Source organism: Saccostrea echinata, unplaced genomic scaffold (assembly GCF_033153115.1).
Source record: "Saccostrea echinata isolate AGI-Se365-2 ecotype Australia unplaced genomic scaffold, CSIRO_AGI_Sech_v1 ptg000012l, whole genome shotgun sequence".
NCBI lineage: Eukaryota > Metazoa > Mollusca > Bivalvia > Ostreida > Ostreidae > Saccostrea > Saccostrea echinata.
Window position 1 is genome coordinate 1,294,597 of NW_026889761.1, and position 26,931 is coordinate 1,321,527.

The 26,931-nt window shown below is 35.3% G+C and overlaps 1 protein-coding gene across 7 annotated transcripts in view; it reads right to left on the reverse strand.

The window, feature by feature from the left end:
- LOC133185173 (CUGBP Elav-like family member 2) overlaps window positions 1–26,931 on the reverse strand; it is a 43,821-nt gene that overhangs the window by 7,639 nt on the left and 9,251 nt on the right. The window contains exons 3-15 of one of the 7 annotated variants that reach the window (XM_061320229.1): window positions 22,705–22,787; window positions 16,476–16,524; window positions 14,895–15,023; window positions 14,345–14,424; window positions 13,749–13,886; window positions 11,397–11,454; window positions 10,698–10,784; window positions 8,660–8,761; window positions 6,896–6,964; window positions 6,113–6,199; window positions 2,932–3,114; window positions 726–818; window positions 38–124 (exon numbers count right to left, since the gene is read on the reverse strand). In XM_061320229.1, coding sequence (XP_061176213.1) covers window positions 38–124; window positions 726–818; window positions 2,932–3,114; window positions 6,113–6,199; window positions 6,896–6,964; window positions 8,660–8,761; window positions 10,698–10,784; window positions 11,397–11,454; window positions 13,749–13,886; window positions 14,345–14,424; window positions 14,895–15,023; window positions 16,476–16,524; window positions 22,705–22,787 — 1,245 coding nt within the window. Of the gene's footprint in view, window positions 1–37; window positions 125–725; window positions 819–2,898; window positions 3,115–6,112; window positions 6,200–6,895; window positions 6,965–8,659; window positions 8,762–10,697; window positions 10,785–11,396; window positions 11,455–13,748; window positions 13,887–14,344; window positions 14,425–14,894; window positions 15,024–16,475; window positions 16,525–22,460; window positions 22,482–22,643; window positions 22,671–22,704; window positions 22,788–26,931 lie in introns of those variants that run through there. The other 6 variants (XM_061320235.1, XM_061320236.1, XM_061320232.1 and 3 more) reach the window with 6 other exon arrangements.

Here is a 26,931-nt window from a genome sequence, read left to right on the forward strand (position 1 = left end):
TGTCTCTGTAATGACTTTGTCTGTGTGTTTGTCTTACCCTCTGTCTGTTTCCCCGCTGGTGAATTGGCCTGGGCCTGTTGGATCTGTTGAGCTGCTTGAGTGTTGAATGCATTTGGGAATGATGCTGTAAAATAAAAGGGTTTAAACATACATTACCAACATTACTTCACCTGACTTGAAAATTCATAAAGATCAGATTTCATCCAAAAAATAAATATTAGGACAAGAAAACTCAATATAATCCCAAATCACCCAAAAACACTGAACAAAAAGCATGTGACAGTTTTCTGTCTGGGCCCTCAATCCCTGAGGAGCCCCTGGTAACTAATAACAACCAAAGGTCATACAGAGGTCATGAGTGCATATAATGCAGTGTCAATCAACACGTGGCTAGTTAACAACAGAACTGGGACCGAGAAGAATTCTGCTGAATTCTATCATTAATACCAATATTGTATTTTATTTATATTTCATAATTATAGTTTAAAGTTAAATATGTTTGATCCTAAGAATCCTTACCAGAATCTTTCAGTTACATCAAAACTAGATATCCCCCAACTAAAATTGAAATTGTTGATTTATTTATAATTCCTTCTTTAAATTAATTAATTTTTGTGTTTCTCTGGAATTCATAAATTTAGAACGAATCTGAGAACAAACTAGGTCAGCAGAATTTTCTGATTCCCAGTAAACACAAGATGTAAATAGGTACAACAAGTGAATACAAAAGCATCGACGTCCTAATGGGGCCCAATAACACCTCCCTCCTAATAAAGGGCAATAACACCTCCCTTCTGACCTTGGGAAACAACACCTCCCTGTATGAGAAATAAAATCCTATGAATGAAAATAATTGCTAGAACTATTCATATCCTAAAGGAAGAAAAAAAAAATCAAAGTAGTCTTATATATAAACTACTTTATTACTTAGTTTTTTAAGTTTTAAACAATTGATTTGGTGGTACTTAGTAAACTCTAGTGAAATTAAACAATTCCTTAACAATAAAAATCATGCATGCAATTACCATGGTTACCCCACCTTTTGATGGAAAACCTGAGAAATAAAAAAACATCTATTACGAACTTTCAGTTATCTTCCTCGAAATGGGAAAAAAATTAATCTTTTCGTAAAAAAATGTCTCTACTAGAACCCCCTAGAAATCACTATTCATATCAAGTTTTGAGAAATCAAACTATAATAGGTGAAAGAAAATATTGAATTGTTTTGACTTATTATGAACTAGTTCTTTGTTATTGATGCAGAGTAAAGTTACTTGTGTACTAGGATCAAAGTTAGGAGTTTAAGTAACCTATTCTTTATTAATTTTGAGGATGACAGAAAATCTCATATAAAGTAGTTCTTTGGTTTGATGACTTTCTTTGCCTTGTTTTTAAGCCAAGTAAAAGTGAAAGTACACTTATGATCCAAAAGCAGGCAAAATTGTTCAATTTTAAAATGATAAGAGATCTCCAAGGATAACATACAAGTTGGAAAGATACAAAAAATACGAACAAGCAAACAGACAAGATGATGTATCCAGTCAAAAGCTATTAAATATATATACATGATATTTAATGTTTTGTAAGAAGATATGGAATTTATTACTTATGGGGCATATTTTTTTTGTTATTTTCATAAGTGCAATGCATGAGTGAAACTATCAGAATATCCTGTCTCATGAGTGAAATAAATTCCATATCCAACTACAATACATTTAAATTTTCTATTTATTACATTTTCTTGTCCCCCCCCCCCCCTTTTTTAATTGTCATTCTGTAACAACGCGTTGTTCGTAGGTTGCAAGACATCATAGCAGCGCGATTGTGAGTAGAAAATGGTAAACAAAATTAGAAGACACTTTGGAAGTTTTAGTAAGTGTATCAAAATGGTTTATTTATTCTTCCTATATTGAGTAATTTCTTTAATAATCTCCACGAAGAATAGGAGACTGAGTTTTGCTGCAAGTTCCTTATCATCCTTGTGAAAATAACACATTTGTTATTTTCACAATGAAAATAACGTCTGTAAAAATATTAAATTTAACATGTTTAATCAATGGATAAAATACAGTACTTCATGTTGAAAATGTAATAAGTTCATAATCTGATACACTAGATACAAATGTAACACCACGATCACATCGGCTATAAATAACACTATCACATTGGCTATAAATAACACTTTTACATCAGCTATAAATAACACTACCACATCGGCAATAAATAACACTTTCACATCGGCTATAAATAACACTTTCACATCGGCTATAAATAACACTATAGGTCTCTCTCCAAACATCACTGAACACTGGAATGTTCAACTATCTGACGATCTACATTCATTAAAATTCAATTTGACTAAAGAGTAAAATTGTAATCTAAATTATCATTTTTTTGTCTCACCCAAATAATAAATAAAACTTTCTTAAATTATTTTTTTAAAAGTATTTTGTCATTAATTTAAAGCACTCCAGTAGACAGTGTCTAAGCAGCAACCAACATCACATTAGTGGGTCTGTAAAAACAAAGAGAAAATCTCCAGGGTCCAGTACACCAACACAGGAAACAGAGTTATCTCTCTTCTTCTGAATCTTCAGAGCCAGGAGAAAAAAAAAGTGTACCAATATTGAACAAAGTCAAAAAAATATGGTCAAAATGATGCCATTTTATTTGAAGAATATTTATATCATCATCTACAAAACGGGAACACATGGCAGACAAATACCTAAATTTTAAAGCCAAGTTCTGAATGAAATAACAATATTACATTAAAGAGTTGTCTGACATGATTTAGTTTAGGGTCAGGGAAGATAACTCTGCCTCCATCAGAAGACTGTCATCGAAGCACGAGGAACACAACACAGCGGCCACACTCCTGAAATAAAAAAATCCACCAACCTTTTCCTGCGGGAGAGAGTAAACTGGACAAACCTGCGTATTGCTGGATCCCAGTATAGGCCTGGCTAAGGGCATCCATCCCCGCGGGGGCCGAAGAACCCCCTAGTCCATTAGATGTGACCCCCGGGGACACCGAGGCAAAATTATTGTTACCAAGGGTCTGTAGACTTGCCAGGCCGCTCAAAGAGTTAGTGGGGGATGTGCCCGTGACAGATCCTACAACAAACATCACACAGTGAGCACAAAAATCGTGTCAGCACTAAATTAACAGCACAGTCTCAGCAAAATATGACCCTAGCATCATGGCAGCTTCCCAATACAACGTACAGTCAAACACAGGCCATGATGATGAAAATTAAGCACAAAATAATGTTTGTAAAAATTACAATAATTATTAAAAAGACTTGTATGCGCTGCACAAATGTCTGCTTATGATCTAAAACATACACCTCATACAATAGCACAGAGCAGCAACTACCAATGTTGCACAAAATGGAAATATTTCATGTCAACAAAATGGTGTCTAATTGTGTGCACATTCATAGCACCTGTAAACCTTTCACTAAAAACTACTTAACTAGCTACCTAGCTAATAGTAAAGTCATTTACTACAATTCATACCAAATACAACTATCCTAAGTGGACAGACGTCAGACAACTTAACAAATGACATACATTAAAACAGCTTTAGTAACTAAAACAAGAGGCCCAAGGGCCTTAAAGGTCACATGTCAGAGGATAATAACCCTGTAAAGGATCAATGGTTCACAATTACACAAATACACTGACTGCTCGATGTCCACAGTAAAGAATATTTCTCAAGATTGTATTATTTTTTATGGTTTTATCCCCTCCACTCAGGCTCCAGGTGGGTAGGGACCATGGAATTCTCTTGTTTTTCTTCCCCTTCACGCACAGATGCTATTTGACAAAATTGGTTGAAACTGGTTCAGCTGTTCCACAGAACCAGCTGAAAATGTTCAAATGTTAACACACGGCGAACAGTGGACAAAAACAGAGAGCAATAGATCACCTGAGTGACTCAGGTGACCTAAAAACACCTGACATCCTGATGCTCAGGTAATACTAAATTTTATCTTCTAGAATTTCCTAGACCTTCTGACTTTGACACTTCTGAACCCTGTGACCTTGACCTTGTCTAAATGACTTTTGTTCAGTGTCATGATACACATGTATATCCTATAATCCTAATAATCAACTCTGGCTAATTATGACCTTCTAAAATTCTTCTGGTATGGACAAGAATTTTACTCTTATAACTCTTGGAAGTCATCTAACAACAAAATCTCTGACAAAAAAAAAAAAAAAAAAAAAAAACCCAGAGATACCAGCACTTCATTTCTAGGTGTGTCATAATACTCTGAAATCTCTTGGAAGTTGTCTAACCACATAAACTCTGACAAAAAAAAAAAAAAAAAAAAAAAGAAAAAAGAAAAAAAACCCAGAGATTCCAGCACTTCATTTCCAGGTGAATCATAATATGGTACAACACATTTCATACAGAATATTCATCATACAAAACCATGTCATCAAAGCACAATGTGTACACAGCAAACTGAAGTGTGTGTAGCAGTGCTAAGTTCAACTACAGGTATTCCTGAACATTTTATAAAACAATTCTTATGAAGCTACCATGTCCTTATTTACTGTTATTAACACATTTATTATGCTTTCATTTAACTACTTATAGAATAAATATTGCTGGCCTTATTTCTGTTGAAGAAACAACCACCCAATGTAACAAAAAATCCAAAATTGAAAATTGTGTCAAACAGATCTCTAGTGTTTATTTCCTAGAATTCTACACATAAACTAGTAGGAACATTCTTTTAACTTAAGGACCCTCTATACACTTAAGGAAAAGATTTTTTGGACACTAAGAAAATTATAGTGTGTAAAAGTGTAAGTAATGAGCTTATCTATCACATTTTCAACATAGGGTGCCTTGCATTTACCCCCAGGAAAAATGTTCAAAGACAATGAAGTACTGATGAGCATAAATCACTGTTGTTTACTTAAGTGGGCAAAATACCAGCAAATGAAGTGTTCTATCTATTCATCTTGGCCTATTAAAGTGTTATGAATGCTTGATTAGATCAAAAATTCAGTAATAAACTCTACATTTCAATTTATCTTATTCTTGATCAAAGGGCAGATCACTCTATCTGCATAAAAACACCACAAAATCAGAACTCTCTAGTGTGCAGTGTATAGAGGGCTCTTAACCAATGATGTACAAAAGACAAACTAGGGGAAAAGAATATTGTTCATATACATTTGCATAAGAACAAATCTTTCTATAAATCATGAACATGTTTAGAAATAAGTTCCCTACACCAGAGAGACTAACTGATGCATGCTGGGAAAATGTCACACATAATGGTGCATGCTGGGACAAATGCTCACCTTGGGGTCCTCCCTTCGGAGCAAAAGCTGCATGCAATTAAAAATAGAGATGATGTAATCACAGGGTGAATGTGAGACAAGTGGAAGATGTATAACGGAATAAGTGACTGAGGTCTGGACCAAGTGACCAAGACATGGACTAATTGACCCAGATCCAGACCAAGTATCTTAGATCTGGACCAAGTGACCCAGATCTGGACCAAGTATCTTAGACCTGGACCAAGTGATCGAGGCCTGGACCAAGTGACCCAGACCTGGACTAATTGACCCAGCCCTGGACCAAGTATCTTAAACCTGGACCAAGTGACCAAGACCCAGACTAATTGACCAAGACCTGGACCAAGGGTCCCAGACCTGTGGATTTTATTTACAGACAAGGATCTGATGGTTGTGCATTCATCAACTCAGTGCAACTTCATACTATTTGGTAAGAGAGGAAACAAGTAACAATCACAGCATGAGTTTCTTAAAAACCAATCATCATACCTCTTCTGGCATGTGTCAATGTCTACATGATTTTTGTTATTTTATTTCAAATATTTTTAAAACAATAATTAGCATCTTAATTTTGTCCTTATGAACACTGTTTTCATAGACAGTGAAATTCTGAAGCACACAAAAAGAGCAAAACATCTTAATTAGTATGTGGTTTAAACATCAGCCCTCAATTAAGTGAGCTCTTCGATAATTTTCTTGTTAAAAGGCATTTAGTGAAAGAGATTGTTTGTTTGAGAGCCCACAGTGTGACTAATTTTACCCTGATCAGATAAAACGTCACTACTTTTACCTGATGCTGAGGTGGAATTCGTCACTCCCGCTATTTGATTTAACGCTGCTATGCTCTGCATTCCCAAAGCACCAATACCACCTGCTGCTGAAAAACAAAAGTTAATCAAGTTACGTATCTCCTCAGAGAGCTCACTTTCCTGTCCAGTTCATTTTATTGAGGATGAATGGAGTTCTGCTAACTGCACATGCAATTACAAGTACACCAAATCATACTAAAAAATAACGCACAAAATTTGAGTGTTTTTGAATTATTAAATTCTGACATTCTAGTGAAGATCTCTGTGATATAAACCAGACATAAGTATTTCTATTTATAACTCTGCAGTGTTCCTCATTTGACACAATTACTCAAGGCATTTAAAACAAATGATGATCTTCTACAGATTCAGAAATATCAAGCTAGTGAGACATTTAGCTTTACTTATCACTTGTATAAAAGTTATAACTTTGTGGAAATTTGTTTTGGTTGTCAAATGTACCTGGGTTGTACCTTTAGCTGAGGTGAGAATAGCCAGCTTCTGCAGGTTCTGGGGGGATAATGTCGGTTCACACTTACCTGAGTTACCTGTGGCTGGGGTGAGAGCGGCGAGTCCCTGTAGGTTCTGGAGGGGTAATGTTGGTTCAAACTTACCTGGGTTACCTGTGGCTGAGGTGAGAGCGGCCATTCCCTGTAGGTTCTGGAGGGGCAATGTTGGTTCAAACTTACCTGGGTTACCTGTGGCTGAGGTGAGAGCGGCCATTCCCTGTAGGTTCTGGAGGGGTAATGTTGGTTCAGACTTACCTGGGTTACCTGTGGCTGAGGTGAGAGCGGCCAGTCCTTGTAGGTTCTGGAGGGGTAATGTTGGTTCACCTGTAAAAGAGACCACACAGGTAAATCACATCCGGTCAGGGGGTGTCAGTCATTAAGGGCATCCTCTCATTCAGAGGACTTTTAATACATGTATCTTCAATATTTGGAGCCCCTTGCAGAGTTTTCTCTACATATACTTTTTTTCAAAAAGCACTTAATTTTTCACTGGTTTTTAAATTTCAAAACCCCAGAACAATTTTAGAGCTTATCAGGTAAAAAATAATGCAATTCTGAGTAAAAAGCCAAAACAAGCATGAGATGTCAACACTTTAAATGAATATAAAGCCTTAATATAGTAAATGTTAAACAGGAGGTATTTTTATAGGTAAAGTCTGTTTATCAGGTAAAAGGAAATGTAAAATAGGGCCCTCCATCTCATCAAAAGAGTTGTATAATGATTTTGTTATCAAGGTTGAGGAGAGCAGTGAACTCTGACAGGAAGTGCCATCTTGACACACTTCCTGTCACTAGAGAGCTACGCTATACACAACAAGAAGACGAGGCTTACTAACATAACAGTTAGAATGTTAATAACAACATATAAATAAAATATCATATATAGAACAGTGTTTCCACTGACAGCATTCTTAATTTTTCAACTTCAAACTGCTTACATGCAAAAAAAAAAAAAAAAAAAAAAAATCATATATATCATAAACATGCATACATAAATGCAGAGATTCAAATAAATAAAGTAGAATAAATTATGCCACAAATGAATTACGTTTTTCCATTTAGAAATGTTTTATGTACATTGGATAGAAAGAAGAGAAAAAAATCATGCAAGAAAGAAAGGGTGTTTGGGGGAAAAAGTATGTGGATGTGCAACTTTGTTTTCCCAATCTATATACCTTCTGAATAGTTTATGCAGATACAAATCAAAAGAAGGAATGCCTAGTCAAGAGTTGTAAATACTGTGTTTAGAAAAAACATAAATTTAAAGTTCTCTTAATTCCCTCCCCTTGAAAACTTTAAATAAGACATTTTGGTGAAGTACTAAAAAGGTGTACATGTCTAACATCAAACAAAATGGTGAAAGAGATACACTGGGATTCTACCCAAACTAAACAGTGCTCATAAAACAAAGGTCATAGAGACTAACAGTACAGAAGATTCACATGCAAAATTCAATCTGCAAGTAAAAAAATACAAGATAAAGTGTGAAGTGTGCTCAAATACAAACAGAGGCCCAGTGCTATTTCAATCAAACTGCACTTATCACAATAAATGTAGCTATCTACACATCTAACATGTTTGCAAAGGACAACTGTTTTGGCAAAAAAAAATATAATGCAAAGAAAACAAAATATATGCATGCAAAAAGAAAAAAATAAATATAACAAAAGCCAGGAAAAAGTACAGCTAGCATTAACAAGGAGAGAAGAAGTAATGGCCTTACTGTATCAGACAAAAATAAGACTACAGTCAACTCTGTATATCTTAGTCATTCCTAGGCTTCAAAGGGCAACGATGCCCTAACATTACAGGTATTTTTAAAGCCAGAAAACTTCTGAAAGTTAACAATGTATGTTAAGAGCTTTCTTTTTTTTTTTAACCTGAGGGATATAGATCCAATAAAAAATATCCTTCGCTTTTACAACTTTTTTTTATTACAAGTAAAATATGACTGTGTACAGAGTTGATCTGAGGTTTTTACAGTAAGCCCAACTTAGCATTATCTGCTGTACGGAGTACCTGATCCACCGGAATTACTAGCACTGGTTGGCGTTTGACAGGGAGATGACATATTCCCCCCGCTGTTGTTGGTTTGGAGTGCGGCAAGGGCCGCTAGAAGCCCTGTTGATGGAATTAAGCCATCACTGATTCAACATTTCTATCCACAAATACATCTGTCAAATTCCATTATGTAGGTAATATTGCATAAAAATACTTAATTTACACATCAAAATAAAATTTTACAGGAGTAAAAATACAATAAATAATGTAAAAAATACACACACCATTTCACAAAAAAGAAGAAAAAGCAAAGATATTGGTTTACAATCACCATCTACCAAATTTAAAACAACATTAAAATTTCACTCCAATCCTGTTAATGGCAAGTATAGGTATATATGCTTGAAGCTTAGAAAAATAGGTCATATACAGCCAAGTATATGAGGATATACGTGTTCTATATGATAGGTCAAAACTAGCACATAGTGTCACTCGCCTATACACAGCAAATATGATGTTAATTATATCAATATATTACAATGTAATCCTACCACAATATATACTGACCAATATCATAAGGACAAAATAAATGCAAGCACAGCAATATCACTTAGAAAGGGGGCAAAATATACTACAAACAGGGCAAAACTAATTATGAAAGGGCAAACAAACTTCAAGTGGACAATACTATTTCTAACAGGGTAAATAAATTCAAACAGAGCACTATCGGGAATTCCAGAAGTAAAATAAACAAAAACCTTTAGTTACAATACTACCTCCAAAAGCAAAACAACTTCAAGGCTAAGCTTTTGAATTCAAGAGGGAGATTCCGATAAATATATTCAAGAATCAATATTTATTTCAAATGAGTAAAATTCTAATAGAAGTGAGCAAAACTTCTTCAGAAAAATGGAATTAAAAATAAAGAAGATGGGAAAGGGGGGATGATTGCTCAATTATCTTGTGCTAAGTAAAATATGCAGGACAATATCTGAATAACATGACATAACAGTATCAGATTAACAGGGCAGTGCAATATCAGATTAACAAGTCCATGCAATATCAGATTAACAGGTCAGGGCAATATCAGATTAACAGGCCAAGGCAATATCAGATTAAAAGGTCAGGGCAATACCAGGTTGATAGGATAAAGCAAAAGCTGGGAAAATATCTGGAGAGCAATATTTCTTTTGAAGTAAAATATTCTAAAGACAATCATAGTAAACAGCAATGGTAATAGCAATGATACAACTAGTAAAGTCCTTAACCATTTACAGATATGACCCAAACTTCCAACAAACAATAACCAGACCAGGGCCATTTGTGCTGTCAAAAGAACATGGGCAATGCTATCCGTCCTGCATCTTCTTCCTCTTTAAAAATAGACCCCCCCCCCCAGAAATGGAATATGTATCAATTTTTTTCATTTGAAATCAGAGAGGATACTAGCCACATCAATGTTTGACTTAGACAGACTCAGTATGAAAGTGCATCCCTCTTAAGCAATATGACAATTTGTATCAATTACACAAAGAAGATGGTTCCCATTGTTAAGTCTTAGCAAAACCAACATCCCAATTAAAAGAAGAAAACTGTCCACCAAGATTTTGAGAGCCTCTTCACCATCAGAAACAAAATAGGAAAAAACAATATAGAAAAAAAAAATAACAGAATTAAGGATGTCCAAATCAAATGGTCTCATCTCATAATTAGAAACTAAGAAATAAAATCTTTATTGGGAAAGTGATACATTACTTTTCAATTTCAGATATCATTACATTAATTACCATTTAAAGTTTGACTTAGTTCTGCTGAAGAGCATTGTATTCACACAAAAAAATATAAATAAAAAAACTTATTTTTTAAATAAAAACTTAATATTCTATTGCAAATAACAATCAGAATTTAGAAATGTTCATCGTTTAATGTTGTTTCTTTACATGAAAACGAGAGTAACTTTGACTCCTTTCTCTGACCTTGATTTGGACATTCCTGACCACTACAGCTAAAACACCAGAGAGAGGCTACAAGCAACAGTTACCATGGTAACATATACCTGTATTATTCCCGGATGCTGCCGCATTCGCTGCTGCCAACAGTAACTGCTGAACAGCGAGGGGATTAGTACCGCCGGTGGGCGACGCTGAAATCACGCCACATACTTGTTATACCCCATTCAGGTGTGTCTCATATCAATATGTCATGACAGTTGAACATTGTAAAAATACATAGCTAACAATTCATACAGTAAATTAGCATCAAACAATTTTTGAATTTTCTGTATTCATCTCTCCTTCCAATTTCATAACATCAATAAATGGTCTTCTATGCACAAGTATTTTTTTTTTCATAATGGAAGTATACATCATGCAAAATGTTTCCTAGCATTTGGAATGTTAATAATTAATACTGTAATTCAGGTCTCATTAAGGCATGCCTGAGTCTCAAACTTGGAAGCTCTACTTCAAGACATCAGTGCTTTAGTTGGTCTATATACATTAGTTTGACATGTTTTATATCACACAATGCAGTCATGTTCATAGGGAAACAAAAACCAAGACATAGCCACAAACAGAAGGTCTTTTTTTTTTTTAAATACCCAACAAGTCTGACCCTTGGACATTCTTTGATAAGTAACGGCTACTTGTCTGCTAATTTCTTTTGTTTTTTATTCAGTAGGTCACTAAGCCATGACCTAGTGTAAACTATAACCTGCAAAAGATGGCACATTTTCTACCACCAGGGGGCAGCTTACCTAGATTTCCTGTGTTGAGGAGTCCCAGATTTCCAGCCATTGCTGCCTGTTGTAACAACTAGAATTAAGAAAAAAAAAAAAAGTAAGACATATTTTTATTGGTTGATAAAACACAAATAACTTATCAGTCTCAGATAAATTTACATTTATTCATCTACCATGTTTACAACAATGACAATGTTTATAAAAAAAATTTTCATTTAGTAACAAATTTAACACATTGAAGAGTAATCTCTTCACAAAATCTTTAATCAGCATTTGTTTACAGGAAGTGTAAAATGATACTGAATTTTTTTGTCCATCATAGCTGACTGTTTTTCAAGTCTTTTATCATTTTGAACATACCAATATATCATATCACTGAACTATAGGTAATTACATGGACTTTGTCCCTGAATTAGACAAAACAAACTTAAGATTCTTCATGATTAAGATGATCGTAAACTCTGCAGGATCGCAAGCTTTCAGTGAACCAAATCTCAGATAAAATATTTTCTACTTAAGCAACTGAATTTCAATCTCTCAAAGGAGCGGCTTCATGCACTCTGAAGCATTAAACAACAGGGGACTGGTTTAGAAGTTTTTTAGCCATCCCTGTTGTATTCAGGCAGATGTCTTCTTTTTATTGATGCTGCACTGCAGGACCACGTTCTAATACAGATTACATGGAAACCAGGGCTTTTAGAAAATTGTAGAAAGAAAAAAAAATCCAAGAAACTGCAGCTGTATCAAATGTTCTCAGTGTTTAGAGAGCTTTTCATGTAACTTCAAAAATAACTGGATTTTATACAAGGTCAGTAGTGAAATGGAACAAAGTCCCAACAAAGGGATCCTCTCCTCACAGTGGAGAGTAATTGTTACCCCCCCCCCCCCCCCCCCACCCCCCTCCACAATACACACAAAATCATGGTTTAAATTTTTACTCGAGGCATAGAATCAAACAGTATGCCAATGGCCTACATGTGGTATACAATAACCTATGTCTCTATAAGGCATGTCTCCAACATTAATATTCTGACAGCCCTACTTCACATTCCTCTTTATATCCGTCATTTACAAATGTGTGATTTTGCAAATGATCACACTTTTTGATACCCACATTAAAAAAAATATTATGGAAAATTGCTGATGAAACAGCAGATATAATGACTACAGTACAATTGCAGATAAAAATCTCAGGAAGTAGATAACCCTCTATATCAAACAGAATCAGTCACCAAGACACGCCTGAGTGATTCTTCTTATGCCTCGCCTACTTCTGTAGAAGTCATATTTGATGAAATCAGAACTACTGTTTCTAAAATGACTTCCTTCATCCTCTGATGTACCTAACCTGCAATCTAAAACACTAGCATTCCTACACAAGTTTCAATTATCAGCCTTTATTTGAGAGCCAATAATTATCTGAAGTTGAAGGTCAGACAAAAAAACCTCAGAGAGGAAGTTCCTCATTATAATACGTCTGTAATCCCCTATTATAATACGTCTGTAATCTAACAATCTCAAATAATGCACAGTCAATTTACTACAACAATGTTACATAAAACATTGTCTACACCATACTCAGAATTAGCAAACAACGGAACAACAGGGCCTACACTAAGATATGTCTACCAACTAACATGGTCAGATTTACTATCAAATTCACAGACATTTACTCCATCATACAAACATCTTATATGAATAAAATCATTCTCATTAAAAGAAGCCTCAAACTGCTGACCCTATCTTAATTAAACCCTCTGAAATTATATACTCTAAATTGTCTGTCAATGATCTTTATGCATACACATCATCAGAAATGTTATGGGTGAGGGCACCTCTCTCCCTGTGTAATACAGTGGGTGGGGGGGGGGGGGGAGAGAGAGAAGGCGCCCCCTGTACACTTACTGGAGGATGAATTGGAGGTGCCCCTCCTTCTGTGTACCAACTGTGATATAATCCAGGAAAAAGGGTGAAATACAGGGGGGGGGGGGGGGGGATGGGGTAGGAGTGCCCTTTCCCTCTGTATACCAACTGTGATATACTGGGGATAAAGCCACCTCTGACTCAGGGTGAAATATGGGGAGGCACTCCCTCCCTCTGTATACTTACTGTGATATATTGGGTTGAGAAGGTGCCCCTCATCTTCATGATATATTGGGGGGGGGGGGGTCTTTCCTCTCTGTAAACTTACTGTGACATATTGGGGAACAAGATACCCTCCTCTTCCCTTCTGTTTACTTACTTTGATATATTGGGGAACAAGATACCCCCATTCCCTTCTGTATATACTTACTGTGACATACTGGAGGAGAAGATGCCCCTCCTGTTTATGATATATTTGGGGGGGTGTTCCCTTTGTATACTTACAGTGATATATTGGGGGGAGAAGCCAGCCACACCCCCTGCTGATATGTTCCAGAGATTTTGATTTATTTGTTGTATTTTTTTCGCTTCCTTTTCTTTCTGTGTATCTGCAAACTTCACAACAATAGGTGATGAACACCCCTGAAAGAGATAGTTCGCTATCATTAGTTCTCTATCATTAGTATTGATTTACGAGTCAGTGGTAAACCACAGTTCAATGCGAGATATTATTGGGCAAACTTTGAAACAAATTTAAGTGATGTCATTAAGGACTGGCACTGCACTGAAATTAATATCTATTCAGTACACAGCTCACAGATTCCAATTCTACTTAAAACGGATGTCAACAAAATCTTGTAAACCTGATAACCCCAAAATTTATGTCATGTTTTTAATTCCTATGTGGAAAATCCAATTTGATGTTTCACCTGGATCAAACATAAAGAAATGAGCATGTCTAAATATATGGACTCTTAAAAAGTTCCTGGGCATACAATATATATATAGACAAACCAAGAACCACATTCCACACAGTGTTTCTTTGTGGATATGTATTGGTGTCATAAAGGGAGATCTATTCTCTGCAGTTCTTTTCTTACCTCCATGGTCTGTGAGTGATGCATGTTCTTTATGGCATTCAGAGCAGACTGTCTATTGGCATACGTTACAAAAGCACATCCTGAAACAGGTAAAATAAACTACTGATTAGAGGAATGGTGGAGGTTTCAGTTCTGTTAATATTTTATCATTCTTCTTCAGGAGCTTTTTGTTGTCCACATTTGTCAGTGTAAAGTAAATCTTTCCTCTTGAAACATTTAGTGCCCTCTATATCCCTCCGCTGCAGAGGGTACTGTATACAGGGATAAATCTGCCCCATGTTATTTTCCCCCTTTCACACTTGCGTTTAATTTTGCCCCATTTTAATTCGACCAGTTACAGTTCTGTTTAAAAAATTATGCTGTGTTCTTTGAATTCTCCCCATTTTAAATTCGCCCACCTGTGAGTAGGGTGAAAGGGGCAAAAATAAAACGAGGGTGAAAATTTCCCTGTATACAGTATCTATATAATAAATTAAACTCTACCATGTATCTTATACACTTAGTGTACATTATGAGAGCCCACTCTAGACTGTTACTATAAATAGATAACCTCGACTCTGTCCGTTCTGATCCCTCAATATCGTGCAGTCCTCTATTGAACCAAACGGAGCAAACATCATTTTAACATCACTCTCCGAGCACTTCTTGGAAATCATCCCGACAAATAATTTCCTTTCCTCTACAAACAAAAGAACAAGTAATTTGACATATTTATTGTAAAATATATATATGCACCAATGCTCTAGTCTTAATAAACGCAAATACAGTATATGCAAGACACATACTTAATATATAGAAAAATGGTCTGAAAATGAATTTAAAGCTGACCTTGACAAATAATTTTACTTAAAATCAAAAACCACTTATTAATTGCTTAAATCTCATATCACTAATGAGTAGGTATTGATAAATCTCCCTTCACAACTATGGATCATCTCAATTATTGTTGCAGGTTAAAAACAAGAATTTCACTGAACAGAATCTATAAATATCTCCCTGACAGCCCCACTGTGTTTGAAAATCTATATCTCCCTGACAGCCCCACTGTGTTTGATTTATCAAGGTTGGACTGTACAGGAACCAATACTTGTTGATTATGAACAAATGAGTAATTATGTAAATTATTTATTACTTTGGTGCCTTAAATGCAGTCAACTGATGTCTTAAGAAATCTTCTCATGAATGCTCACCAAAGATTTTGTATGTACAATCAAGTTACCGGTTATCTGCTTTTGTCTACTATATGAAATTTTCTGCTAAGTAAATTCTCTCTGTGGTCTTAATTAGGAACAGGCTTTAAAATATGCATGTTGGTTACCAATATGGATCTGAGATCTGCCTTTTATCTGAACCTTTCCTTTGTGAAATCTTTTTTTTCCAAGTTTGAAGGGAAAACATGGACATTTTCCCACATGTTTATTATTTATTTATCATTCTCTTAGTAATAAACACAAATTGACAGCTGTGTGTAACAGATATCCTACTTAAAGTTTTGATAGAAAGGTGTGTTGAATTTAATTTGTTTCCATGATTGATAAATGGTGATCTATCATCAATAATTAAGGCCACCATCTTACATTGTAAATTACTATATCCCCAGAACCCAGACCTGTGTGTGGTTATAAGTACAGTGGAATAAATCACCCGACTGATTTTTGACTGGATACTGTGAAATGTTTTGTTGTTGTTTTAATTGAGGTAGCCCCCCCCCCCCCCCCCCCCCCCCGAGGCAGCCCCCCACCCACCCACCCACCAATGGTCTGTTCATGGTTAGGTACAGTTGTAACGGAATTGATAGCTAGACTGATTTTATTGATTTTAATGATACTGTATAATTTTTTGTTGTTGCTTTGAGTCAGTCCCCCTCTCCCAGATCTGTAGGTGGTTAGGTATGTTGTAATGGTATTGACAGCCAGACTGATTTTATTGGATTTGACAATGGATACTACCAGATTTGTTGTTGTTTACATGAGGCAGGTGTACAGATAGGAAGTCTGTCAGTTACAGACCACATGGAGTGATTTAACACACACAAAAAAAAACCTCACTGTAGAGAATCATAACAATACAGTTATATAAAACATGATTTTTTACACAACAGACATTGTACAGAACCCTGATCAACACGTACCATTCCTTTTCTCACTGTCTGCTGGTTTCATCTGAATGGGATGGTGCATCTAGAATGAAAAACAAAATATCGCACTTGAAATAATGATGCACTTAATGATCAGTTAAACCAAAATTATTGAACTAAAGATATTGCAAAAGAGGAGTGAAAATCAATGATGGGTTTTACAGACAGAGCTAAAAATTGTCTTTAACAAGATTTGTTTCCAAAATAAAATGTCCACAGCAATAGACTAAGTCATTTCTTACTTGGCAATGAACTATGACCTCGACTTGACATAAAGCCTTGGCCTCACATATAACCTTGACCTAAAATACAGTCTCGATCTGAAATGAAACTCTGACCCAACATAAAACCTTTACCTAATGTAAAGCCTTGACCTCACAGAACTTTGAACAGATATTTAAGAAATGAATTTAATTTTTGAAGATTCATGAGGACATGAACTACGACGCTTCATGACAGCATATTTCATGAAGTGCGTTAGTGCTTCATGATAAATATGCCGACGTGAAGCGTTGTAGTTCATGTACCTCATGGATTTTCAAAAATTAGATTCATTTCTTATATTTAAATTATTTTTCTGATGAGTTGCCACAAATTACGCTATTCAACTGTCATTTTTTTAAGCAAAACAGTTTGCACTACAGTTTTGACATCGAGTGTGGTATTATGACGTAACAATGGATATATTCATGCTCATCCATGGTAGTTCATGAGAAAATGAACAGTCTTCTAATTTGCAAAAAATCTTAAAGAAAAATATTTAGAAATGTAAATATTGGGTTTTGAACACCAAATGACCATTTATGAAATCTTTATCTCATAAATAGTAAAATACAGTAAACCCAGATCTTAAAACTCACAGGCGAAATTACTTTTTTTTCACTCCATTCAATTAATATTTCACAGATTTATGTTCCTACGTTGACAAAATTTAACTCTGTTAAAAGCATACATTTACTAAAAGCAGGTGACTCTAAGAGTGATTGAGTGTGGTTCAAATTCAAAAGACATTGGGTAAAGTCTCTATAGAAAGGTCAGCCTGTTTAAGTACTTATTCAAGGTCTGCCTATATAAGTACTCATTCAAGGTCTGTTTAAGTATTCAATCATGGTCATAAGCACTCATTCAAGATCTGCCTGTTTAAGTACTTATTCAAGGTCTGCCTATCTAAGTTCTGCCTGTTTAAGTACTTATTCAAGGTCTGCCTATTTAAGAAATCATTCAAGGTCTGTTTAAGTATTCAATCAAGGTCATAAGTACTCATTCAAGGTCTGCCAGTTTAAGTACTTACGTAATGTCTGCCATTAAAATAATCATTCAAGGTCTGTTTAAATATCCACTTAAGGTTTAAGTACTTATTCAAAGTCTATTTAAGTACTTTTCAAAGTCTGCCTATTTAAGTACTTATTCAAGGTTAATGATGGGTTTTACTTAATCAAGTCTGCCTATTGAAGTACTCACTCAAAGTCTGGTTAAGAACTCATTCAAGGTCAGTTTGATTTCTAAATAAGAGAATTTTCATTTTGTTTGATTACAGAATTTCTTTTTGTTTGAGAACTAATGCAGGATCTGCTGAAGTGCTTATTAGGGACTGACTAAATGTTACTTAATTTTGGGTCCATTTGTTTGAATACATGGTCATTTTGTCCATTTGGCTGAGATCTAAAATTCTTGTTCTGTTTGCTGAACCTAAGGCACTCAGAGACAGAGACAGCATTAAGTCAATGACACTGGTTTGAACTGAAAAACCTGCTACCTGGGACTGACATAACGAGGTGATAATTAACTTTAATAAAACACGAGTGATTTGTGAAGGATGAAGACCACATTGTGATCTACATCAGCTTGTCAGGCAAAGCAGCAATCAATCTACTGTATTATTGATCATCATTCACAACAATTAATGTCCATAGAAAGGAAAGGATAATCACCCATTACATTACAAACCTGTCTGGTACTAAACGACTGGGATTCCCCCTCATTTGGTGTCATTTCCAGAGAGTTTCTGCTATAATTAATAAATTCCTTGGTGATCCTCTTTCTACTGGGATATTCCAATGCAAGGGGATATCCTCATTTGGGGTTTATTATCAAGAAATCGGGGATCCCCTCTAAATTGACAGAAGGGAATAATAACTCTCTATAGGAAAGATGTGGTGGTTCTAAACCTGAGAGAGTTCTAGCACCACTCCCAGTACAGTCCTCTATGTTGACTACAATTCTAGGGATTTCCTCTCCAATCAGAACCTGTCCTTCCACCTGGGATCATGGAAATCCCTCTACACTTGTTCAAGGACTTCATTTTGAAGGATCGCATTCAAAAGAGATTCTCTTTCTATTAGAATCATGGGATTCCCCTTATATAAGAAACACACCCTGGAAAACTTAAAGATTTCCTCCAACAATGAATGCCACAAGTTGGGATAAGCATCACATTTGACCAGTCCTAATGTGGGACTCCATCCACATAGAGAATTATCTAGAGAGATGTCTCTCTGACTTGCTAACAACAAGCTGTGCAAGTTAGTGTAAACTTAAATATTTCCCCTATTGTTTTCATTATAAATCCAGAAAAATCATTATTAAATTACATGTATCATACACATTATTATTAAACTTTGGAAATAGAATAATTAATCTAACAAAATTCATATTGTAAACATCTGTATGATTTATTTGCAAAACAAATTTGTTTCATATTTTCTGTCCTCCTGTTTCCTAGCAGAAAGAAAACACCATTATGAAACTACAAATCCCCTCTATTTAAAAGCGATATTTCCTAATTACAATCCTGCATGCCACCACTTTACACTGTAATTCATTTAGTACAACCCTCTAACAGCCAAGATATTTGAGGGAATAAAATGAAAACTCTTCCCAATTAATGCATTGCCCAAAAAATGTCTGTCTTGCACTAATTGCAGATATGAGTACATGTACCTAGATTCCAATTGTCTGAATACCTATGTAATTCATAGTGACTAGTACAGTATGCTATATACTCCTGTCAATATGGATTCCCCGATAATATAAACTGACTGAGGAATCCCCATCATGTCACAATGAGGCTATCATCCAATATCAAACAGAAGCTGTGTATTACCTATTTACCAAACCTAAAACAACTTGTAGAGGAACTGCATTCTTCCTGCTCCATTATATGTATGGTTTACCGTGACTACTACTGCAGGAATGGATAATCATATTGTGATGGCATTCCTAGCAGAAGGGAGATTTTTGCTTAAATCATCCCTTTGTTTTCAATTTGTAATACCTACTTTCTTTACTTAAAACTTTGAACTATTCACCAAAGTTAACCTCACCAACTACATTAAACTCTTCTCCAGAGAACAATCATTTCGAAATATCCATCGCAAAAAACGAGTTCCATCGATAAGATTGGTCTATTCAGTTTGAGGTGAACAACTTAATAACTCTTTTTCATCCATGAACATGTTACTGTAAATCTATGACCATTTATTGTGAGGTTTCTTAAAAACATTTATATCATCAAAGCAAAACTTTGAAGTCATGTATAAGAGCTACACAAATTAATGTCTTGACAATGTTAAGTTACTAGAACATAGAAAGCTATAAAATTGACTAGGAATGTGTGAGTGTCAGATATATTAGACCATATAACACTGCTATGGAGTTCCCAGCCTAACAAGCCAATAATTTGCCGGTGTTAGCATATGACAGGTCTGACAGATTAACTCCGATTTGCCATTGATTTCTTCCTTAGATCATTTTTGTCCAATTTGGCTTAGAACAATAACATTGACTATAAAACATCTGAGAAAGAAGCATGGAAGGTCCAGTTAATCAAGCCATCTTCTGAATATTTTTATAAACATAGAATATTGACAGACAACTACCTCTACTGAGAAACACTGCTTCTTAACTCATAAAGAAGAACAGCCACTGGGAGTCAGTTTCACTGATCAACTCATGGGAACCAGTTGAGTTCAGCAAACAGAGGACCAGTTAAGTTGCATGGGGACCAGTTAAGATGGATGACACATGTGGACAGGTTAATTTAGGTGACATGTGGTGATCAGTTAGGCTGTCCATACACATGGAGACCAATTAGTTGGGTGACACATGGGGACCATTTATATTAGGTGACATTTGGGGATCAGTTAAGTTGGGTAAACACATGGGGCTCATTTAATTTGGGCAAACATATAGGGACCAGTTAAGTTGGGCAATAATTTGGGGACCAGTTAAGTTGGGTGACACATGGGGACCAGTTAAGTTGGGCAAACACATGGGGACCAATTATATTACATGTAGGTAACACATGGGGACCAATTAAGTTGGCCAACATACATAAGTATCAGTTGAGTTGGACAAGTGATAAGTGGTTCTTACAGATCACTCAGACTTGTGAAGTTGAGTCAGTCCCAGTAGTCTGTAGAAACCTCATTTTACTCATTCAACATCAGTAATCAGTTAAAACCTCAATCCATGCAACTCAGTAAAGATGCAGAAACTTAACCTCTGTCAATTATAAAGTAGCTACCCACCATGACACCTAACTCCCTTCCATGCCTAGAGACAATAAACATGATAAATATTGGGTATTGTTTATGTCACTGAAGTAATGGCTTTGAGGTTGTTTATTTGGGTGAATATGGCTTAGTGTTTTTTTTTCAGTAATGCAGTTGTAAAAGGTTTGCTCCTTAAAGCTGTCCTTATTTATCTTTAACATCATTATAACAGATATATGGCTAGTCTGTGTAAATAATGTGGGAGTAAAATTGATATATGATTAACAACATCCTAAGAAAATGACCATGTAATCTCTCATTAACAGCCAATGTACCACCAACAGTCAGAGAAAATGTCAGCAGGCTTTCTACTCGTCAACGTGATCAATATCTGTGTTTTTCCTGTAGAAATCGTGAGGGTGAGATAAATGTCTTCATCGAATTAATCCGTAACCTCTCCAGAACAATCCCAAGGCTGATAAATGCAATAAATGTTATTGCTTTAAAAATGAGACATTTTCACTTCATTTTTCCAGTAAAAATAATTCCTGGTGACAAAATCATAATTCTGTTTGACGGCTCTATATCTCTAATTTCTACAGAGTGACATCTCTAAGTCCCCTGATGGTAAAACCTCTCAATGAGTGTTCGGTTCTCAATGTCGCACATTAACAGCCCTAAACAATAGAAGGACAAGTCTTCTATAGGAAAGAGTTTTCAATTAACACTGTTGTGACAAGCTCTTTCCATCCATTTCCCCCATCATTAACTTTATACTCACAGCAACCAAACGTAACTTCAATACCTCATCATCATAGTTTTTTTCCTACTTTGAATGATTACGCTGCTGTTTTCAATATTATTAAGAAGATCACCTTATTTTTAAACACTTTATATTACTAGAATCTCTTTAACATTATAAGATGTCAAACATGAGCATCTTCAAGACTAATCTTGTCTTGACAATTTCATCAATGCTGCCTTTTTTTCTTTAGGTTTGGTTTCAGATTTGCAACAGACTACATCTCTTTTTGAAAACCTTTCAAATTTAAAATTCAAAAAGAAAAAAAAAAAACAGCAAAATAATTTCAATTTCATTTTTTTCCCCCTGACTCGATCAATACCATATTTTCTATTTTAATAAGTAACTTGACTGCTTCTATATACTGTAAACCAACTATTATTCGCGTCAACATTTATTTGCGATTCGTCAGTTTGAAATCAATCTGCGACGATTAATTTTCGCAACTGCGGAAACATTTTCTACAAATACAAGGCAAAATAAATGGTTCGCAGCGATTAATTTACACGCATTAAAGTAGGTTGCGAAACTCGCGAATATTTTTCACACGCGAATAAAAGTTGGTTTACCATAAACTATTATACATGTGTAAAGCATTGACTGGTTCTGTATAAACTAGTACTCACCCCACTCATTTTGTTATTGTGTAAAGCATTGACTGGTTCTGTATAAACTAGTACTCACCCCACTCATTGTTTTGATATTGTGTAAAGCATTGACTGGTTCTGTATAAACTAGTACTCACCCCACTCATTGTTTTGATATTGTGTAAAGCATTGACTGGTTCTGTATAAACTAGTACTCAACCCACTCATCGTTTTGATATTGTGCAAAGCATTGACTGGTTCTGTATAAACTAGTACGCACCCCACTCATTGTTTTGATATTGTGTAATGCATTGACTGGTTCTGTATAAACTGGTACTCACCCCACTCATTGTTTTGATATTGTGTAATGCATTCTGTGCATCTAGTGCTGCTTTCCTTGTGTAAAATGTGACAAAACAGCAACCTGTAAAATACAAAAGAAAACTTACAAGTGTTGTGTAAAACTCAAATTTGAACACAAAACTTTGAAGCAAAAAAAAAATCAGGCAATTTTTTTTTTAATTCATCTTTGACACAAGATGCAAAAGAAACCTCATAAATCATCAGTTCAAGACTTCATTAACAAAGGCTGTAACAAACCAAGATCTGAATAACACTGAAATTACAAGTATCAATATGTGTAGGCCTTGGGCTAGGGAATGATTTTTTCCCCTTTTTTTTTTACTTTAAATCTTTTGTCTATTAATCATGTTAAGGCCAGCTGTTTTTTTTTCGTAGCAAAGTATTACACTGGTTCATTTTTATATGCAACAAATTAATTTTTTTAAAATCATATCAAGTAAGTTTACCTCAAAACCACTTCTAGAACATATATTGTGGTAATAATATATACAAACTTTAAAGGAATTTATGTACATTCTATTTCTCCATATGTTTTATTGCATTAACTCTAAATCTGACATAATTTGTGAAATCACAGCCAACCCTAAAACAGTACTAGAGGTAGTGGCTATACCAAAAAAATCTCATTATTTCAATGATCTTCCTGTAGTTTAAAATTAGAAAAAACATAGACTGTATATCTTTATATTCATCCCCCACCCATTGGTTTTCTGACTATGTGAAGAATATCTTTTTTTATATTTTCAGACACTAGACAAAGCCTGACAATGGTTCCTCCTGTATCTCCAATCTTATTGTCCGACATATGTTATTTATGTATGTGTTAGGTATTTTGCTTTGATTTCCTGATACTATATAGAATTCTGATCTATTGAACATTAAAGTTCATTACACATCTATGTAGCGACGTTGTCTATAGTTATCATGGCTGATCTCCTTGATAACCTTTGGTGTTTTGATCTGAAGAGAATTACAATACTTTAATGATCAGATTTCCGTCAGCCGTGACATAACGGGTATTTCTATCTCACACTCCAAAGTCAATAGGAAGGCAATCGGCCATACTTTGTCGCTAAGAACAGATTAAACAAGAACAATACATTAATCTTTTGAATGAATGACTTGAGACAAATAGGACCCGCATTATTTAAATGCCAACTTCACAGTTCTTCTGTGGACTTGACAAAATCTGTCAGATCGAACATTACTGTTTAAGTCCACGACTTCCTTAGCAACCTGATGCTGGAATCCTGTTGCCACGGTGAGGTGTCAAACATTCAGCGTCAGAGAAATCTGCCTCAGGTTTTCTATCTACACAGAAAGTGAAGGCTTTAATCTCAATGCACACATTTTATTTGGTATCACTTGACTTAAAGTGAATGGTCCTACAACAATATGGCTGGTTACCTTTGACAGGATAATCAATGTCAATTGTTTTTAGATCAGGCTTCAGTGTTAAACACATCTTGCCTGTAGCTATCCCATCTTAACATCCAATTCACAGGATGATAAACTAAAAAAAAATGAATTCTCAGTATTAATTAGCTTGATTTCATCAAATGCATGTAATGTCACTTCAAATTGTGCCCTTGTTATACATAAAATCACCGATATATGCTAAAAGGCCAATTAATGGCAGAAACTTCTCTGAAGTTGCATGATCAACTGTAAACATCAAATTTATAAAAACATTTACAGGGGAAAAACATTTTTTTATTACAGCATGTGTACAAAATGTGTTTCTTGATGCTACAAGTGTCAGCCATAAACATCTGTTTAGAGTTATTTTACAATGTTTTACAGATGAGAATGTGATCAAGTTTCACTTGAATGTGAACATAAACAAGTTTGACTTGAATGTCCTCAAAGAGTCAACTCAACAGACTCTGACAATACACAGCTTCTGATAAGTACAGCATTACAAATGATTGAGAAACAAAGAAAAACATAGGTAATCAGAGATTACAGAGCTCACCTCAACGAATGTTGCCTTTAAGTAAGGCAAAGTCCCACACTAAACTAATAATCTAGGAGTGTGCATCCCTAGATGCAACATTTATGCAATTTTGGTCTGATAGGGCTTGCAGTTACTTGGTAATAGACGTACCTGAAAACTTAAAACTAGTCACTCATCCAGAAAATGTAAGTCAAATCCACGCATCCAAAGCAAGTTTTGAGATTGTTCGTCCCTTGATGCATCATCCATGCAAGTTTTGATCAGATAGGCCCTATGGTTACTTGGAAATGAGATCTGCTCCAAAAATTTTAATCTGGTTACTCATCCGGAAAATGTAGGTCAGATCCAGCATCCGAAGCAAGTCCAGTAGTGTACATCCTTAGATGTATCATCCATGCAAGTTTGGTCAACATAGGGTTTATAGTTACTTGGAAATGACATCTGCTCCAAAAACTTTGACTGGTCACTCATCCGGAAAATGTAGGTCAGATCCAGCATCCGAAGCAAGTTTAGTAGTGTGCATCTTTAGATGTATCATCCATGCAAGTTTGGTCAATATAGGGCTTATAGTTACTTGGAAATGAGATCTGCTCCAAAAACCTTAACCTGGTCACTCATCCGGAAAATGTAGGTCAGATCCAGCATCCGAAGCAAGTTTAGTAGTGTGCATCTTTAGATGTATCATCCATGCAAGTTTGGTCAATATAGGGCTTATAGTTACTTGGAAATGAGACCTGCTCCAAAAACTTTAACCTGCTCCAAAAACTTTAACCTGCTCCAAAAACATTAACCTGGTCATTCTTTAGCTAAAATTGCAGCATCTGAAACCTTGACTGGTACAATGAAACACACTAGAAGCATCCTCCATGCATCTCTGACTAATACAGGCCATAGAAGTACTTGAAAAGAAAACTGCTTCAAAAACCTTAACCTGGGACGGCGTTGGCGACGCTGACGCCGACGCCGAGGGTATTACATAAGCTCCCCCAACTTCGTTGAGGTGAGCTGAAAAAAACTGCACACTTTATATAGTTCACTTGATTTTTTTCTTTTTTACACCACTTTTTAGATTTTTTAATCTGATATACTAGAAAATCAATCTGATAATCTACTTGTTGAGCTTTCTAAACAAAAGCAGGGAGTTGATCTAAGATTTTGATTTGCCTGTTCTTTTTCCCCTCTAAATCATGAAATAATTTAAATGATGACAGTTATCTACAGAAGAGAAGTAGGGTGTATTTATCAATATTTTTACAGATCAAATAATTTTTCCAACCAATATGCAGGCTTTAATAGATTGATATTCTCAATTCTACAAACCAAATTTTTTACGACGGCAATGATTTGTTTACAGTTTACACAGTGGTAAGCCATTACAAACACAGTAGCTTTATTTATTTGTGATAAAATTTATAGAACTGATTAACTACTCTAGTCCCTTTTTCCTTTGATATCTCTCCCAGCCAGGAGCTACAGTTGATGGATACCCCTTTCTATGCTTGGCAGGCCTTTAGTTCTCTGTTCTACTGAAGTCTCCAGTCTGCTTAGAAGTTAACACAGTATCAAAGACTAGAATCTCTTTGTCAATTCCTGCGAGAACCGAACCAGTCAACATTAATCCCGCATTCAGTCCTAATCAGGAGTCTGGGTCTGCCATGCGTTTGTGCTAAATGGTGATTTGCATGCAGTAATCCTGCAGAATTTGCACATTGTAGATAACCTCGTTTTACGCGCCCCATCAGAGCTTTGTTCCGATCAGTCTATATAGTGACAGTCTTATGAAGTCATACAATCAAATTAATGAAATAACTCCCCGTTCTATCGGCCTCTCTATCTAATGGAATTTCTCCGTCTTTGTTCTCTACCACAAAACACACAATATACAGATGATATACAGTTTTCAACTTTGTGATTGTACTAATGAGCACATTCAAGTTTTAGCAACAAGTTACGCCTGGTAGTTTGGAGATCAACCTCCCTAGTTCTACTAATTGTAGATTGTAAGATTAAATGCACTCTATTTGATTACATTTTCCGTGCGTTTTATATATATATATATATATATATATATATATATATATGTATATATATATATATATATATATATAAATGCAGCCTCTATTTGAGACACATTTACCCATTAATTAATCAGTGATATACAATTTATGCCCAAAAGCCCAAAAGTGAGGTGTCATTTTATCATATTTTTCAGCTATATATGTCATTAAAAATGGACTATTGAAAAAAG